Raw genomic sequence first — 15,712 nt, 5'->3', positions numbered from 1 at the left:
AGACAGAATGTTTCAGGTTAGGGTGTTGTCTGTAAGAAGAACAGGTTTTTCTCCCAAGGCCTCTGAGAGTGAGGGATCATTTTCCAGGATGGGTTGTAGATTGTGTATGGTGCGTTGAAGGGGTTTGAGTTGTGGACTGTCAGTAACAACAAGAAGAGTTCTGTTATTTTCTCATTTGGGTCTGTCTTGAAGTAGTTTGTCTGGATACTTTTTTGGCTCTGTCAATTTGTTTTTTCACTTCCCCAGGTGGGTATCTCAGATTTATAAATGCTCTGTAAAAATCCTGTAGGTGATTGTCTCTGTCTGTGGGGTCGGAGCAAATCCGGTTGTATCGTAGGGCTTGGCTGTATACAGTCGACTGAAAAATGTGTCTAGGATGGGAGATGGAAGCATTGAAGGTAAGTGTAGCGGTCTGTGGGTTTAAACCCATTCTCCGTTTTGGTCCTAATCCTAAGAGATGTCCTGACCAAAGGAACCCATTTATTTCTGACACCTCTTCCAGCTCCAGTTGAATCCCATATACTTCATGGGATGAAACAGTTTCAGATTCAGCAACAGCAGCAGCAACAGCTCCAGTTCACCTCAAAATCTGTTGCCGTCTTTGATACCACCACGAGATTGTTAAACAAGCAGTTTCTTCCTTGTAAAACTCTTTGCAGCTAAAGAAAATGGGAGCATGCAATGTTAAAATGAAAGCCTTATTTAATACTTGATATTTCAGATGGCTTAACTGTTTCACCCCCTTTTCTGTACCATTAATAAAAGTACAAAAGAATTTCAATGCTGTATTTGCCATGGTCCTAAGCAGCCTGAAGAGTCTCTGTATCCCAAACCCTGAACCTTATTTAACACTGTTTAATGTTGGACATTGATGAGATAACAATCTTTAGCCCATTTGTTCCATCAACATTTATACAGCAGTAATCATTGTCCATGCACTATAGGCCCCCTGTTATGTAGTTGACGTTTATGGGAAATATGCTTTAAGAAAAAAGCCCCCGTGATACATATTTTCAGTTGTCTATGATATTGCAGGAGCAAGGAGTACCGAAATGAATCTGACTGTACTGAGAAAACACGCATTGAATGTTTTTGTATATTCCAGCATATAATTATAAATGAGACTGATACCCAAAAGTGAAATTGTAATTATCTGGGAGTAGGAAAATGGATAACGAAAGCTGATTAAGTCCCTAATGTTAAGTGTATAAGTCGTGAGTTACGAAGTACAGTTTTGCAAGGTAAATTAGGAGAAACTAATTCTACTAACTTGTTCATGATTAAAATATTGTATAAGGTATCTAAGGAAGATGTGTATTTTTCAAGTTACAGGGTTTTGTGACTAAATTAGTTTGTTTATGAATATTCATAATCTACTCCTTGGCAATCTTGCATGGTTTATGCATAAGAATTAGGTATGTCATCCCTTGAGCAGAAATGTTACGTTATGTGAAAAGTTTGAGATGTGTCATTCATTCAGAAGTGGAGGAATGATCAATGCTACTGCTCCTGATGCTTACTGTATAAACTGAATTTTCCAAGTTAGCTTTCCCCGCCTCCCCTTCTCCTAGGAAAACCATGGTTCTCAGGCCTTTGGCTAAGATAAAGTGTTGTAGGACATATAAAGTGCACTATAGCCAATGAATGTTAGAATCTTTACTTTTACTTGCAAACAATTGAAATGTAATATTTCTTCTCTATTTGATCAGCATCTTTCTTTTTTCAGGGAAGCAAAATTATTATGCTATGACATTTTTATGCCAGTATGTATTTTTCTCCAAGTTGATGATATCATTTGTCTCAGTGCAGGAAATTTCAAACAGGTAGTGTTGAAAGCTCATACTCATTAAACTACTACATCAGGGGTGGGAAACCTCAGGCCCAAGGGGCCTGATGTGGCCCCTACTTGCCTGGACCCAGCCCCTAAGGCTCAAAGCTCACCCCAGCATTGGAGAGCTTGTGCTGGCATGCCAGCCCCCCTCCCACACCCCCCGTAGGGCTGGAGCATACAAAATGTACTAAGCTGGCCCCCTCTGGGCTCTGGTGTGGCAGTGAGGGTGGTTTTCGCTTTCCACTTGTGTACGGCCCCCAAATTGATTTTTCTGTGAGTCTTTGGCCTCTGTTCCAAAAAAGGTTCCCCACCCCTGTACTACAGGTTGGACTTCTGTGGTTTGGGACTCTCTAGTCCAGCAACACCCATGGTCTGGCTGGACTAGAGAGCCCCAGCCACAGAGGTTGCCAGTGGCTGGGAGCTCAGACAGTCTGGCATCAGGCAGCCTCAGAGGCAGATCTGGGAGAAAGGAGCCTGGCTGGTAGCCAGAGCTAGGCTGGGCAGGAGCAAGGAGCCCTGGAGCTGGGAGTGAAGCTCTGCCAGAGCCCCTGCGACTGGGGTTGAAGAACCACCCCTGGCTCTTGGCAGAGAGCCTCACTTGCTGCAGCTGTGCTGCAGACTGGTGTGGAGCCCCTCCATCGAGCCGCGGGCAGGTTACTGACTGGGCCAGTGGCCAGAAAGGGAGCCTTAGGAGAGCTCGAGGCCTGACACACACACCCCACACCTCCGGTTCGGCAATCTCTCTCCTTCAGGACCACTCAGGCCCCAAGAATGCTGGACCAGGCAGGTCCAGCTTGTATTATTAATTGAGTCTACTATTGAACAGTTTTTAATGTAGTGAGGGGCAGGAAGGTTAAATCATCCGTAATCTTGAAGGGAAAAGAGGTGGAATAATGCAATTTTAGATGTCTTTATAGGACTATATATCACCATTTGTCAATAGTTCTATTAGCTTTTATTTCTGAAAAGTTGGAATCTTGGAGCAGTGGAGCTTTGTAAGCCATCTACAGTAAACTTCATCAGCCAAATTCTTGTGGTTGATACCATGCACTAAGGGCAGTCTGAGCTACTTTTTCAGTCTTATTATTTTATTGTTTTGAATAAGACAATATCAAAAATGTTTCTTTATGGGGAAAAAAGCTTCTTTTCCTTCCTTAGCCATGCATTTCTGTACTACATCATGCATGACTCTTCAGATTACTGAAGGCTTTTTGAATCTTCGATGAACTCTTTGTGCTTCACTTCTCTCCTCCCTTACAATCCTTATTTTGATCTTAATTCTTTATTTGTTTCTCTGAAGATTCCAAATATTTTTCTCCTCCCACATGCTGGTAACCTTTGTATATTAGCCATTTCTTTAAATAGAAGTGTTTAATTGTGCTGTAGCAAATTAAAAATCGGATATCTTGATGCTCCACAGTTGAGATGCTTAATCTTAAATTCTTTGATTCTCTAGTTATTTGGTGGCATTTATATTTTGACTTCATATGTGAATCATTGATCAGTTTTCCTGTGATTTGCTCTACAGGAAAAATGAACATTCAGGGGGAAAAAAGTGTTCCTCTTGGCAATCATAAGATCCTCAAGGTAGTTTTGTATACATGTTGTTCTGGCATTGTATGTGTATTCTATTGAAGAAAGAAACCTAACACAAACTACAAAATAAGTTTTACAGAATAAAAGTTTGCCTTTATAATTCATAATGCCAAGACCACAAAAATAAGATAATCAGATGTACAATCCTACTTAGTGCCAATTTCTGTGTGCTACCCATAAGAAAACAGATGCTGTGAGACAGCATGCTGTTCAAAACAACAATTTATCATAAAAATAATTCCTTTTAGCCTTTGAATAAGGTGCATAATGTTCTACAGTAAATATGAATTAGCTGTATCCTTTGGAGATATGCCATATGGTTTTAACATTAAGTACTAGTGATTTAACTTGGTAGCTTGAAGAGGGATTTTTAGGAGCTGGCCATGCACTAGTTTTCAGCACTGCCATGCAAGCCTGCCTACATTAAATTCCTAACCTCACTCTTCCACTTGCTATGCTGGCAGGTGCTGTTAATGCTCAGGCCTGGGGATTGTGTGTGTCTTCAGTCTCTCTGATTCCTGTGACTGAGTTAAGGAGTAGTTTTATTGAAGACTTCCATTCTGATCTAGTTAGAAGTATGACAACTGTACCAATATTCATGTTTGTTCTGGACTCTTAGAACTCTGTAAAATTGGGGTCTCAGAGGATGAAGCTGGTGGTTTGTGATGGTTCGTTACCTCCCTAACCAGGCCTAATACTAGAAGAGTATTTGTTTAATGAACACACAACTTCCTTTTTGCCTGTCCTGTGTCAAAGATTTCAAGAATGGTGCTGTCTTTTGCAGGTTCTTGATTGAGCAATGTGTGTCCCATTCAGCTTAAGTGGTGGTCCCTTTAAAATGTGGAAGATTGTATCATGCAATAACATTCACTATAATGGGTGTCATACTGTTGGAAATAATTTCTCATCTTTCTGCTATTGAGCGATCACTTATAGCTGTAGTTAGGTGGATGTACTGCTGTGGTATCCTCACAGGTCTCTAGCTCTATTGATGATGATAACCAGAAGGTTGCTTGCGTGCGTGCTCAATGATGTGGTCCCAATGACCACAGCAGACTTCAAAAGGGCCCCCAAAGACCACAAACCAGATAAGGATTGAAGGTGCCAGGCTAGATTTATTGTTAAATGAAGTACAGTAATAGTTGTCAGTAGACTCTACTGAACCACTACACACATGTACTTGCCACAATAGAATGACTCAATTAGTGGGAAATTTCCACTGCCCACAGGTCATATAAAGACTGTCCCCCCCCAAAGACACCACTTTATATACAGGTACAAACAAGTCACACATCACTGCTGACGTATCAGGTTGCCATCCTCTAATGGTGTTAGGTTACCACCCTTTGATGCTACTTAGATACCGCCCATCACCCTGTACCCCATTGTTTAATTGGAGTATCTCTATCCATCATGCTGTCATTTTTTACCCTTTCCTGAACCTGGGTCTGTATCTGAGAGGAGTGGGTACCAAGGTCTTTTTTTAATGAGCTGGTAGTACCATGTGATGTCAACTTATAACCAGTACCAATTATTGTTCTGCACCTGGGCTTATTACCAATTAGTGTTTTGCACACTCAGCCCTGTTCATGCTAAGTACTGTGAGCAGGGGCCTGCCTCACTCACAGCTTAGCTTTGCTTTATGTTGGCCATGTTTTGTCCATTGTTAGCTGGGCCTCAGACCAGGCCTGTGCTGCATGGGCTTATGTTTTAGGCCTTCATCTTACTATAATAGCATTGACATGTAGTCAGATGAGAGCTAATTGTGTCTCTTTCCATAGATTCCAAATCCATGTCAGTATAGGTTGTGGCTTTCCAGCTTTTGTTAGGCTTTTTTCACTTAACTGCTCTACTGATGTAGCTAAACGGAATATATTTCTCCCCTTGGAATTTGTCTCCTGGATGTCTCTGACTTTAATGTCCAACCATAGTGCATAAACACGTTCCTTGAAAATCCCACGAAAGGGAGTGAGGTGACTGAATATCAGTGAATGGGAATTGGGAGTCTAACTACATTTCTCTCCTTTGCTGGAAATTACTGCTAAAATGAACATAATTGGCAGTGTTAATATATGACTTCAGAGTTAACCCACAATTGAATAGAATGTGAGTAGTTTATTACACTTGTTGCTTTTTTAGATATTTCACTAGAAGTACTCACATTAAGCATATTGCACGGACAAAGAATTTAGTATCCCTTCCCCAGGTCTGTGGGTTGAAGTCTAGTGATTTTCCTCAAAACCTTAATGACAGAATGCTGAAAGTCTGCATTTTGCTCTGATGCTAGAATGTGTCTTGAGGGTTGAAGATTATTTATTCGGCTTGATATGTCACATCCCTGTTCCTGTACTCTTTCCTCCCCCACCTTCCGGTATTTCTCGTGCCACTTGGTAGCAGATGTATTGTCAGAGCTGTATGTTCTTATGTATAAACAGATGACATTATAAGGTTGGTTTGCTGGTATTTTAAAAGGTTTTTAAATTCATAATTAAATTAAATGATTATATTAGTATGATAGGGAGAAACAATGCGATAATGTAAGGAAGGGCTCTTCACTTGCTGAAAATCAAATATTGACTTATGTATAAAAGTATTGCTATAGAGTCAGAGACCAATGCTAGGGCATGATCTAAAACTCTGTTTATGACTGAATAACTATAGCTTTTTCTGTATTTCCATCCACCAATACTGCACTCTTTCAGGAAATTTACTAGTTTGGGATTTAAAGAATAAGTTTATGGAAAGTAACATTGAATGTATTTTCCAAAACACTTATTTAAAAACCCTTTGTGGCATCATTGTCTTCACACAGACCCTGACACTGACTTTTCTTTAGAGGTGGACTGTGGAAATCTTATTCTCACTTTCTCAGAAGAAAGAGAGGGGTGTTAAGTCTCATTCTAGCTGTACTTTAGTAGCAAGGGATCTGCAGGTTGGCTTGCTGCTTTGATCTTATAGTGCAATTCTTTGACTTCTTCCAAATTTCTGTGTAGTTTAATAGTTACTCTGCAAGGACACTGGCAAAAATATTTTGTCCATAGCAGAGATTCAGCATTTCTTGTAATATTATTTTTAAAGTTAATGTAGTAGTCTGCATCAACTATGGTATTTTAATTAACAGAAAACAGCACAAAGTCATTCAGCAGTAATCCTTCTCTTCTAAGGAAGAAATTAAATCCTTGTGTCACTAAACAGCAGAATAATTGCTTTAGAAATTGGAGAAGCTGAGTGTATGCTGGGGTGGGCAAAAACCCCTCAGTAGGCCGGATCCGGCTTGCCCAGGGCTTTGATCCAGCCCATGAGGCAGTTCCAGGCCCTACCCCCGACTCAGGTGTGTCAATTTTCAGCAGCATGGGGGAGGGAGCTCAGCACTGCCACTCCTCCCTTGTGCAGCTGTTGGAGAGTGCTCCCTCCTCCCTGGAGCAGGTTAGGCTGCAGTGGGAAGAGACAGTGCTAGGGCTCTGGGGCCGGCCCTGTGGACCATGTGATGGCAGCAAGCAGCACCTTTGGGGGTGGCCCTGGACTGGGAGGCCACAGCAAGTGGCACCTCTGGGGCCGGCCTCAGACCACGTGGCTGCAACCATTGCTGCAAGAGGGTATGAAGCCAGGTAAACTCCCCCCTTATGCTCAGACTCTCCCCCCCCCCCCCCACCGCAATCCCCCTAAGACCCAGTACCCCTAGCATGCTCCGAAACCCTCATTCCCGTACTCTCTCTGCTGGCCAGACACTGCACCCTCTCTTGTTCCTGCTCCCTCCACTTGTCCAGACACTAGGGTTGCCAGATGGTTGAAATAAAAATACTGAACCTCCCCCCCCCCCAAAACAAAACCCGGGAAAAAAATCTGTTGGGGGGAGGGGGGGGAGGAGACCAAAGTTGTTGATCAAAAATAAAGACTCCAAGGACAACTTAAGCCCCCCCCCTCAAAAAAAATTAAAATAAAATAACATGTCCCCTATAAAAGTGAGTGCAGGGATTGGAACAGGGGAGTGGTTGAGCACTAAGACCCAGGGGAAGCATTGCTTCCCCTAGGTCTTTTGGCTGGCAGCCATTTTGTGCCGGCAGCCTTGGGGAACCGGGTAATCATGGGGGCTGGGGGTGTTGGGGGGTCGGGGGCAGTTTGGAAAGGGGGGGGAGGCCGGGCGCTGAGTATTTGTAGGGTTGCCCGGCATTTTCGTCTCCTGGCCGGGGAAAAATTCAGAGAATACCGAGCATCTCAGGTGTCTGGTATTCTGTGTGTGTGTGTGTGTGTGTGTGTGTGTGTGTGTGTGTGTGTGTGTGTGTGTGTGTGTGTGTGTGTGTGTGTGTGTGTGTGTGTGTGTGTGTGTGTGTGTGTGTGTGTGTGTGTGTGTGTGTGTGTGTAAAAACCGGACAGGAGTTGAAAATACCGGACTGTCCGGGGTGAATATCGGACACCTGGCAACCCTACTGGACACCCTACTCCCAGCCTGCTTCTGCACCTAGGTCCTGTACCCCATCCTTAGTCTACTTGCTGACAGCCCTGTCTCACACACTGAACTCTCCCAAGGGGGTCCATAAAATCCACTAACTCCAGAACCACAGAAAAGTAAATCTGGCCTGTAGGAAGTCCTGAACCTCAGTCCTCCCTGTCCCTTCCCTTTGCCCTGTGAGACTGGAGCACCAGAGGAGTAAGGTCTCAGGGCCGCATCAATGAATGTTGGGGTTTTTGCAGTTTTTTTGCTTCTGACTTGTGTGGTGCCTCACTGATTTTTCTGTGCGTCAGTGACTCCTGACACAAAATGAATAAAGAAAACATTGAAATCTTTTGTGCCTGACATAATATTTTACTTTATTTAAAATTAAGTTTGATAAATTAATATGAGAAAGTTAAAACACTTAATCTGTTTCATAATTTAAATTAAACTATTCTCATTGGCTGGTTCAGAAAATAAGGGTTCAGAAAACCCAGCCTGCACTTGCCTCTGCTCCCCCATCACACAGATCAGTGAATAAGTTAAATCTCAGTAGGCCACTTCTGAAAGGTTGCCGACCCCTGCATCTTAAGTTAATGAAGCTGCCGTAAATAGGATTGTTACGGACTTCAAAAAGTATCAACGGCGTGCGGACCCATATATAGAGACGAATAAGTCAAATCTTGGCACTCCACCTCTGAAAGGTTGCTGACACCTGCCCTATCGTGTTGCCTGGGAGCTGGAGACATGTGAGCCCTTTCAACTGCTTCTGTTTAAAGGGCTCACACTTGCTGGGTGACTGTGTTGCCTGGCAGCCACCCAGCAGGTGCAAGCCCTTTAAACTGTTGCAATTGAAAGGACTCGCAGCTCTCAGTCCCAGGAGGCGAGAGCCCTTTCAACTGTGTCTGTTCAAAGGGCCCGTGCCTGCCAGGCGGCTGCTAGGCAGCAGGTAGGCAGCGGGGCCAGGAGCTGCCACCCATGTTATGTGAATTCTAAGCCTCCACCCCTAGACAACTCTGGAAGGAGGCTAGCCCCCAGTACCTTCCCAGCTGCTCCAGGTTCCTTCCATTGTTCAGAAGTCAAGGGATAGGCACCCCAGGCCAAGCAAAGTTCCTGGCAGGGTAATTCTCAATCCTTCCCCTTCTGAATTTCACTTCTGAAATTTGTGAAATGGCCCCCCCCTTCAAAACTTATTGCCCACTCCTGGTATGTACTAAGGCGAGTCCTTCCTAGATGTAGTTACTTAGGCATTTTCTTTTGAACTTTAGTGGAGAGATGTCTGACTGAATTTCAGCCTTTTAGTAAGTTCACAGCTGATGCATCCTTATGCTCTCATCCTATTATTTTGTAGATAAAGATTGGGGTTAACTTACACCAGAGAAACATTAATATTTAGGGTCTGTAGCTTTAAAATTGTCATTGATCTTGTAGCTCCTGGTCTTCAATTTCGTAGTGATGAATTTTCTTAGTTACAGAGCACAGTATTACTCATAAGACTTTAAGGTCAGAAGGGACCATTATGATCATCTAGTCTGACCCCCTGCACAGTGCAGGCCACAGAATCTCACCCATCCCTCGTAGAATAATACTCTCACCTATATCTCAGATATTGAAGCCTTCAAATACTTTGAAGACCCCAAGATGCAGAGAATCCTCCAGCTGTGATCTGTACCCCATGCTACAGAGGAAGGTGAAAAACCTCCAGGGCCTCTGCCAATCTACCCTGGAGGAAGATTCCTTCCCGACCCCAAATATGGCGATCAGCTAAACCCTGAGCATGTGGGCAAGACTCACCAGCCAGACTCCCAGAAAGTTCTCTATAGTAACTCCCATCATCCCTCCATTGACCTATTTCCCACTGATAATGAATGGTCAATTAGTTACCAAGATCATGTTATCTCATCAAACCATCCCCTTCATAAACCCATCTAGTTTAATCTTGAAACCAGATAGATCTTTTGCCCCCACTACTTCCCTTGGAAGGCCGTGCCAGAACCTCACTCCTCTAATGGTTAGAAACCTTCGTCTAATCTCAAGTCTAAACTTCCTACTAGCCAGCTTATATCCATTTGTTCTTGTGTTCACATTGGTATTAACCTTAAATAATTCCTCTCCCTCCCTGGTATTTATCCCTCTAATATATTTAAAGAGTGCAACCATGTCCCCCCTCAGCCTACTTTTGGTTAAGGTAAACAAGCCAAGCTCCCTGAGTCTCCTTTCATAAGACAGGTTTTCCATTCCTTGGATCATCCTAGTGGCCCTTCTTTGTACCTGTTCCAGTTTGAATTCATCCTTCTTAAACATGGGAGACCAGAACTGCACACAGTATTCCAAATGGGGTCTCACCAATGCCTTGTACAATGGCACTAACACCTTCTTATCCCTACTGGAAATACCTTGCCTAATACATCCCAAGACCGTATTAACCTTTTTCATGGCCATGTCACAATGGCGGCTCATAGTCATTTATAATAAACCAGGACTCCAAGGTCCTTCTCCTCCTCCGTTACTTCCAACTGATGTGTCCCCAGCTTATAACTAAAATTCTTGTTGTTAATCCCTAAATGCATAACCTTACCCTTCTCACTATTAAATTTCATCCTATTGCTATCACTCTAATTTACGAGATCATCCAGATCTTCCTGTACGATATCCCGATCTTTTTCTGAATTGGCAATAGCTCCCAGCTTTGTGTCATCCGCAAATTTTATCAGGACACTTCCACTTTTGGTGCCAAGGTCAGTGATAAAAAGATTAAATAAAATTGGTCCCAAAACTGATCCCTGAGGAACTCCGCTAATAACCTTCCTCCAACCTGACAGTTCACCTTTCAATATGACCTGCTGTAGTCTCCCCTTTAACCAGTTGCTTATCCACCTCTCAACTTTCATATTAATCCCTATCTTTTCCAATTTAACCAATAATTCCCCATGTGGTACTGTATCAAATTCCTTACTAAAGTCGAGGTAGATTAGATCCACTGCATTTCCTTTATCTAAAAAATCTGTTACTTTCTCAAAGAAGGAGATCAGGTTGGTTTGGCACGATCTACCTTTTGTAAAACCATGTTGTAATTTGTCCCAATTGCCATTAGCCTCAATGTCTCTAACTACTTTCTCCTTTCTCCTTGTTTACATACTCGTATGAGAAGCATGTGGTGATCTCATTTTCATAGAATCATAGAAAAATAGGACTGGAAGGGACCTCAAGAGGTCATCGAGTCCAGCCCCCCGCCCTCAAGACAGGACCAAGCTCCGTCTACACCATCCCTGACAGATGTCTATCTAACCTGTTCTTAAATATCTCCAGAGAGGGAGATTCCATCACCTCCTTTGGCAATTTATTCCAATATTTGACCACCCTGACAGTTAGGAATTTTTTCCTTTTGAAATTTTTGGAATTTTTTCATATTGCTCTTTTGAAAATCTTTCTGCATTTTGGGTTGCTGAGCACTTCAGAAAATCATAGAATATTAGAATTGGAAGGGACTTCAAGAAGTCTTCACACTGTGTCCTGCACTCACTGTAGGACCAAGCACCATCCAAGTCATCCCTGACAGATATTTATCCAAACTGCTCTTAAATAACCTGCTCCATCTCTAGTGTAGGAATCTTAAATTTAGATGAATCAACTAATTAAATAATTGATGGAATATCCATTGACTACTCGATTAGCTGATAAGGCCCTGTCTTCTTTTGAAATGTTCAAGAGCCCAGGTGGCTCTTGTATATTTCAAAAGCAAAGTGCACAGGGCAGACGGGGAACGGTTGGCCCATGCTCCCCGCAGCACTTCTGCTTCTAAGTGCTGCCAGTTCTCTGCTGTGCCCCTCCCCCACTCTTGCTGCCTCTCTCTGATAGAGGCAACAACGAAGCGGGGGGGATTGGAAGGAGGGGAGAGATTAGTCAAGTCACTAGTTGACTGTCAGTTGACTAGTCACTTACATCCCTGTTCCAGTGATGGATAACCTAGGCAATTTATTCTAGTGTTTAACCAACCTCACAGTTAGGAAGAATTTCCTAATGTCCAACCAAACCTCCCTTACTGCAGTTTAAGCCCATTGCTGCTGGTGCTATCATAGGTTAAGGAGAATATTTTTTCTTTCTCCTCCTTGTAACACTCTTTTAGGTACTTGAAAACTGTTACCATGTCCTCTCTATCTTCTCTTCCTAACTACACAAACCCATTGCATGTTCGGAAGCTTCAGGGGGTAGCCGAGTTAGTCTGTAAAGGATAAACTTAAAGACCAACAAATGGTCTGGTAGCACTTTAAAGACTAAGAAAACATGCAGATGGTATCATGAGCTTTCATGGGCACAGCACACTTCAGGTGACCGGAATGTTGAGTTTAGGATGTGCAGACCCCCTCTCACTTTCCCCTATTTATTTTGGGTCTGCACTCAAAACTCCGGTCATCTGAAGAAGTGGGCTGTGCCCACGAAATCTCATGATACCATCTATATGTTTTATTAGTCTTTAAAGTGCTACCAGACCGTTTGTTGTTTTTTAAATTTAAACAAACCCAGTTCTTTTAATCTTCCCTCACAGGTCATATTTTCTAGGCCTTTAATAATTTTTGTTGCTTTTTTTCTGGACTTTCTGCAGTTTTTCCATATCTTTACTGAAATGTGGTGCCCTGAACTGGACACCATACGCCAGATGGGGCCTAATCAGCATAGAGTAGAGTGGAAGAATGACTTATCATGTCTTGTCTACAACACTCCTGTTAATGCATTCCAGAATTGTTTTTTTTTTTTTCTGCTCAATATCTTCTGCCAATTTTTTGCAACAGCATCACGCAGTTGACTCATATTTAGCTTGTGGTCCACTGTGACCCCCGAGATCCCTTTCTGCGGTTTTCCTTCCTTGACAGTCACTTCCCATTCTGTATGTGTAAAACTTGTTCCTTCCTAAGTGAAGTACTTTGCATTTGTCCTTATTTAACTTCATCCTATTTACCTTAGACTGTTTTTTCCATTTTGTCCAGATAATTTTTAATTATAGCTCTGTCCTCCAAGCACTTGCACCTCTCCCCCTCCCTCCGACCCTGGTATTATCTGTAACCATTATAAGCATACTCTCTATGCTATTATCTAAGTTGTTGATGAAGATATTGAGTAGCCCTGAAGTTGATCACTGTGGAACCTTCCTTGGTATGCCCTTCCAGCGTTACTGTGAATCATTGATAAGTTCTCTGAGAACTTCTTGGTTCTGGACATCTAACACTCCAGACATCTGAAGAAGTGGGCTGTGCCCACGAAAGCTCATGATACCATCTGCATGTTTTGATAGTCTTTAAAGTGCTGTCAGACTGTGTTATTTTTTTAAGTTTTTCTCCAAGAAGAGTTATTCAACTAGTTATGCATAAGTAAAAGGGGAAGCACTACTTCTTTGGGTCTATAGAACTGCACTGCTTTGGGACTCGAGACCTCATTTCTATTCCTGGTTCTGCTACTAGTCTGCTTGGAGACCTTGATCAAGTCTCTTCACATATCTGACTCAGTTGCCCTCTCTCTAAAATAGGGGTAATGATAGTGACCTGTCTTACGAAGTGCATTATTTAAGAGCTAGGGGTGTTTGTTTATTTTTAAAAAGGTGAGTGTTGATTTTGCGGGATTAACAATTTCTTCTATGATAAAATGTTGACTGGCATCTACTGAATGTGATGGATAGACCTTTAATATGCATTTTTTTTTAGATTTTTAGATTTTATTGTCCAAAACAGTAGTTACCAAGTTTTGTGATGACGTTTTCTGCATATTTAGTTGTTGGTAGAATGTTATGTCCTAATTGTCATAAAAAGTCTGTTTTACATTTAACTAAAAGGGAATCTGAATAAGAGACAAGCTATTGATGTAAATGTTAACTCTTTTTTTGTCGTCTTAAAGGAAGGTGCTTCTGCACGGAAAACTCAAACCCCAGCTGCGCAACCTGTGCCGAGACCAGGTAAAGAGTGTTACTTTATTTGGCTATAATTTTGAAAGAAAGCATTTTGTGTTAGGACAAGACTGCAGCTGAAATTCTTTGCATTTTGTTGATATGTATTGGAAATATATAGCCACAGCGCATGAATTAACACGTTAACATGCATAGATTGAAAATTGCAGTGGTCTAGGTTCTGGGATTAGCTGGGCTCACTCTGAACTAGTAAAGAAATAATATTGCTAGATTGATGGACTAGTGGCAGTTTTACAATCCAATGTCTTGTGAACTACCAGGGCTAGAATCAAATGTCATACACAGTTCAAAAACCATAAAATCCAATTTTGGCATACCATATGGCTTTTATTTGTAGACCTAACAATTCTAGAGGTTCTGGTACCCACATCTTAAGGTGTTTGAGTTTTCATTTCAATTTTGAGTTGAATTTAACTGCCAATTTCTTCTCTCGGTATAGTAAAAATAACTTTTCCAGCTGGGCGACAGAGTGATATCCTCACATCGCTCTGCTTACCATCCATCTCCACCCTTCCGCCCTCTCCTTTCCCCAGTGCTTGGCTGCTGCGCAGGACCTGGGGAGGCCCCAGAGCAGCCCCCTTCCCGGTGCCCATCGGGGGAGGTGGGGGGGGGGCGTTGAAGCTAGGGATGTAATAGTGTAGTTGGTTAACTGATAAGTGGAAGCTTATAGGTTAATGCTATAGATTACACACATTCCTCCCCACACATGCCGATAATTTTTTGAGCAAGCTGGCTAGCAGTCTGTCTCTGTCCTGGCTTGAAACATGTCTGGGACCTACTCCTGCTGCAGCTCTGCATTTAAAGTGTATTAGGCAGCCTGGCTCAGTTCTGGCTTGCATCCTCCCTCTTGTCCCCCAACTGCTTTATCAGAAATGGCAGCTCAGGGCAACAGGCAGCTGGTACTCAAGGGCAGCTGTTTTTTAAACTGGCTCCCCTCATGGACTAGCTCCCGCCTGGCACTGCTGCCTCTGCTACAGAGGCAGCAGCTCAGAGTGATGGGGAGCTCCTCAGTAGTGAGACTGGAGGAAACTGGCTGCCAGCCCCACCTCCGGGGAACTATAGAATAGTCAACTGACTAATACGAATTCATGAGGTTACTGGGCTGGAGCTCTATGATTCTATGATTAAACGATATTTAACATCCCTAGTTGAAGCCGCGGAGCTGCGCAGCCTCTCCCCCTGCCCCAGTGCTCCAGGGGCCTCCCCCTCTCCAAGCTCTTCCCCTCTCTGGTGACCCGTGCCCCCTCCCTGCATCCCTGCTCCCTCATGCTCCCCCTAGGCTGGGGGGAGAACCGGGTCAGTCTTGCCCTGGCCCCCCTTCCTGGGTTGGGGGAGGGACCGGGGCAAGACCAGCGTGGGGACAGCCTTGGCCTCGACCCAACCCTCTGGCAGCCGGGGGAGAGAGCCAGGCGAGCTTCGGCTCAGCCCAAACCCGGCCACCCACCACCTCCTGCAGCCGAAGGGAGAGCTGGGCCAGCCTCAGCTTGGTCCAAACCCCCCTGTGGCTTGGGGAGGAGAGCTGGTGTTGGCCTGGCCTTGGGAGGGCCCAATGGTCGGGGGAGAGAGCATGGGCAAGCCAGGACTTCCATGTCTCAACCTGGCCCTTGCTGGAGAGGTGGGGGGGAGGGGGGGAATAGTGCTGCCTACCCCCGGAGAGAGAGGTTGGAGAATAATGAGCAGGGGGCACTGCCCCCTAGTAAACCATTAAAGAAAAAAGCCCTGTTTCATATTTTTCATAATTATATAATACCAGCATTGAAAATGGTATGAAGTATGAATTTTCTACTCTGTAGTTTCCTGTGTCTGGCAGATAAATGTCGAAATCAAGCTGTCATGAAAGTAGTTGTGAACAGAGTGATTTGTGTTTCAATGTCACTATACCTGTTACAACTGGGAA

At 43.5% G+C, this 15,712-nt stretch overlaps 1 protein-coding gene across 1 annotated transcript in view; it reads left to right on the top strand.

Moving 5' to 3' along the window:
• CDC73 (cell division cycle 73) overlaps positions 1–15,712 on the top strand; it is a 164,960-nt gene that overhangs the window by 104,129 nt on the left and 45,119 nt on the right. The window contains exon 11 of the mRNA XM_075936731.1: positions 13,746–13,803. Within this exon, the coding sequence (XP_075792846.1) occupies positions 13,746–13,803 (58 nt within the window). The remainder of the gene's footprint in view (positions 1–13,745; positions 13,804–15,712) is intronic.

Source organism: Pelodiscus sinensis, chromosome 9, assembly GCF_049634645.1.
Source record: "Pelodiscus sinensis isolate JC-2024 chromosome 9, ASM4963464v1, whole genome shotgun sequence".
NCBI classification, from domain to species: domain Eukaryota; kingdom Metazoa; phylum Chordata; order Testudines; family Trionychidae; genus Pelodiscus; species Pelodiscus sinensis.
Note: the sequence above shows the minus strand (reverse complement) of the source record. Positions and strands in the feature narration are given on the sequence as shown.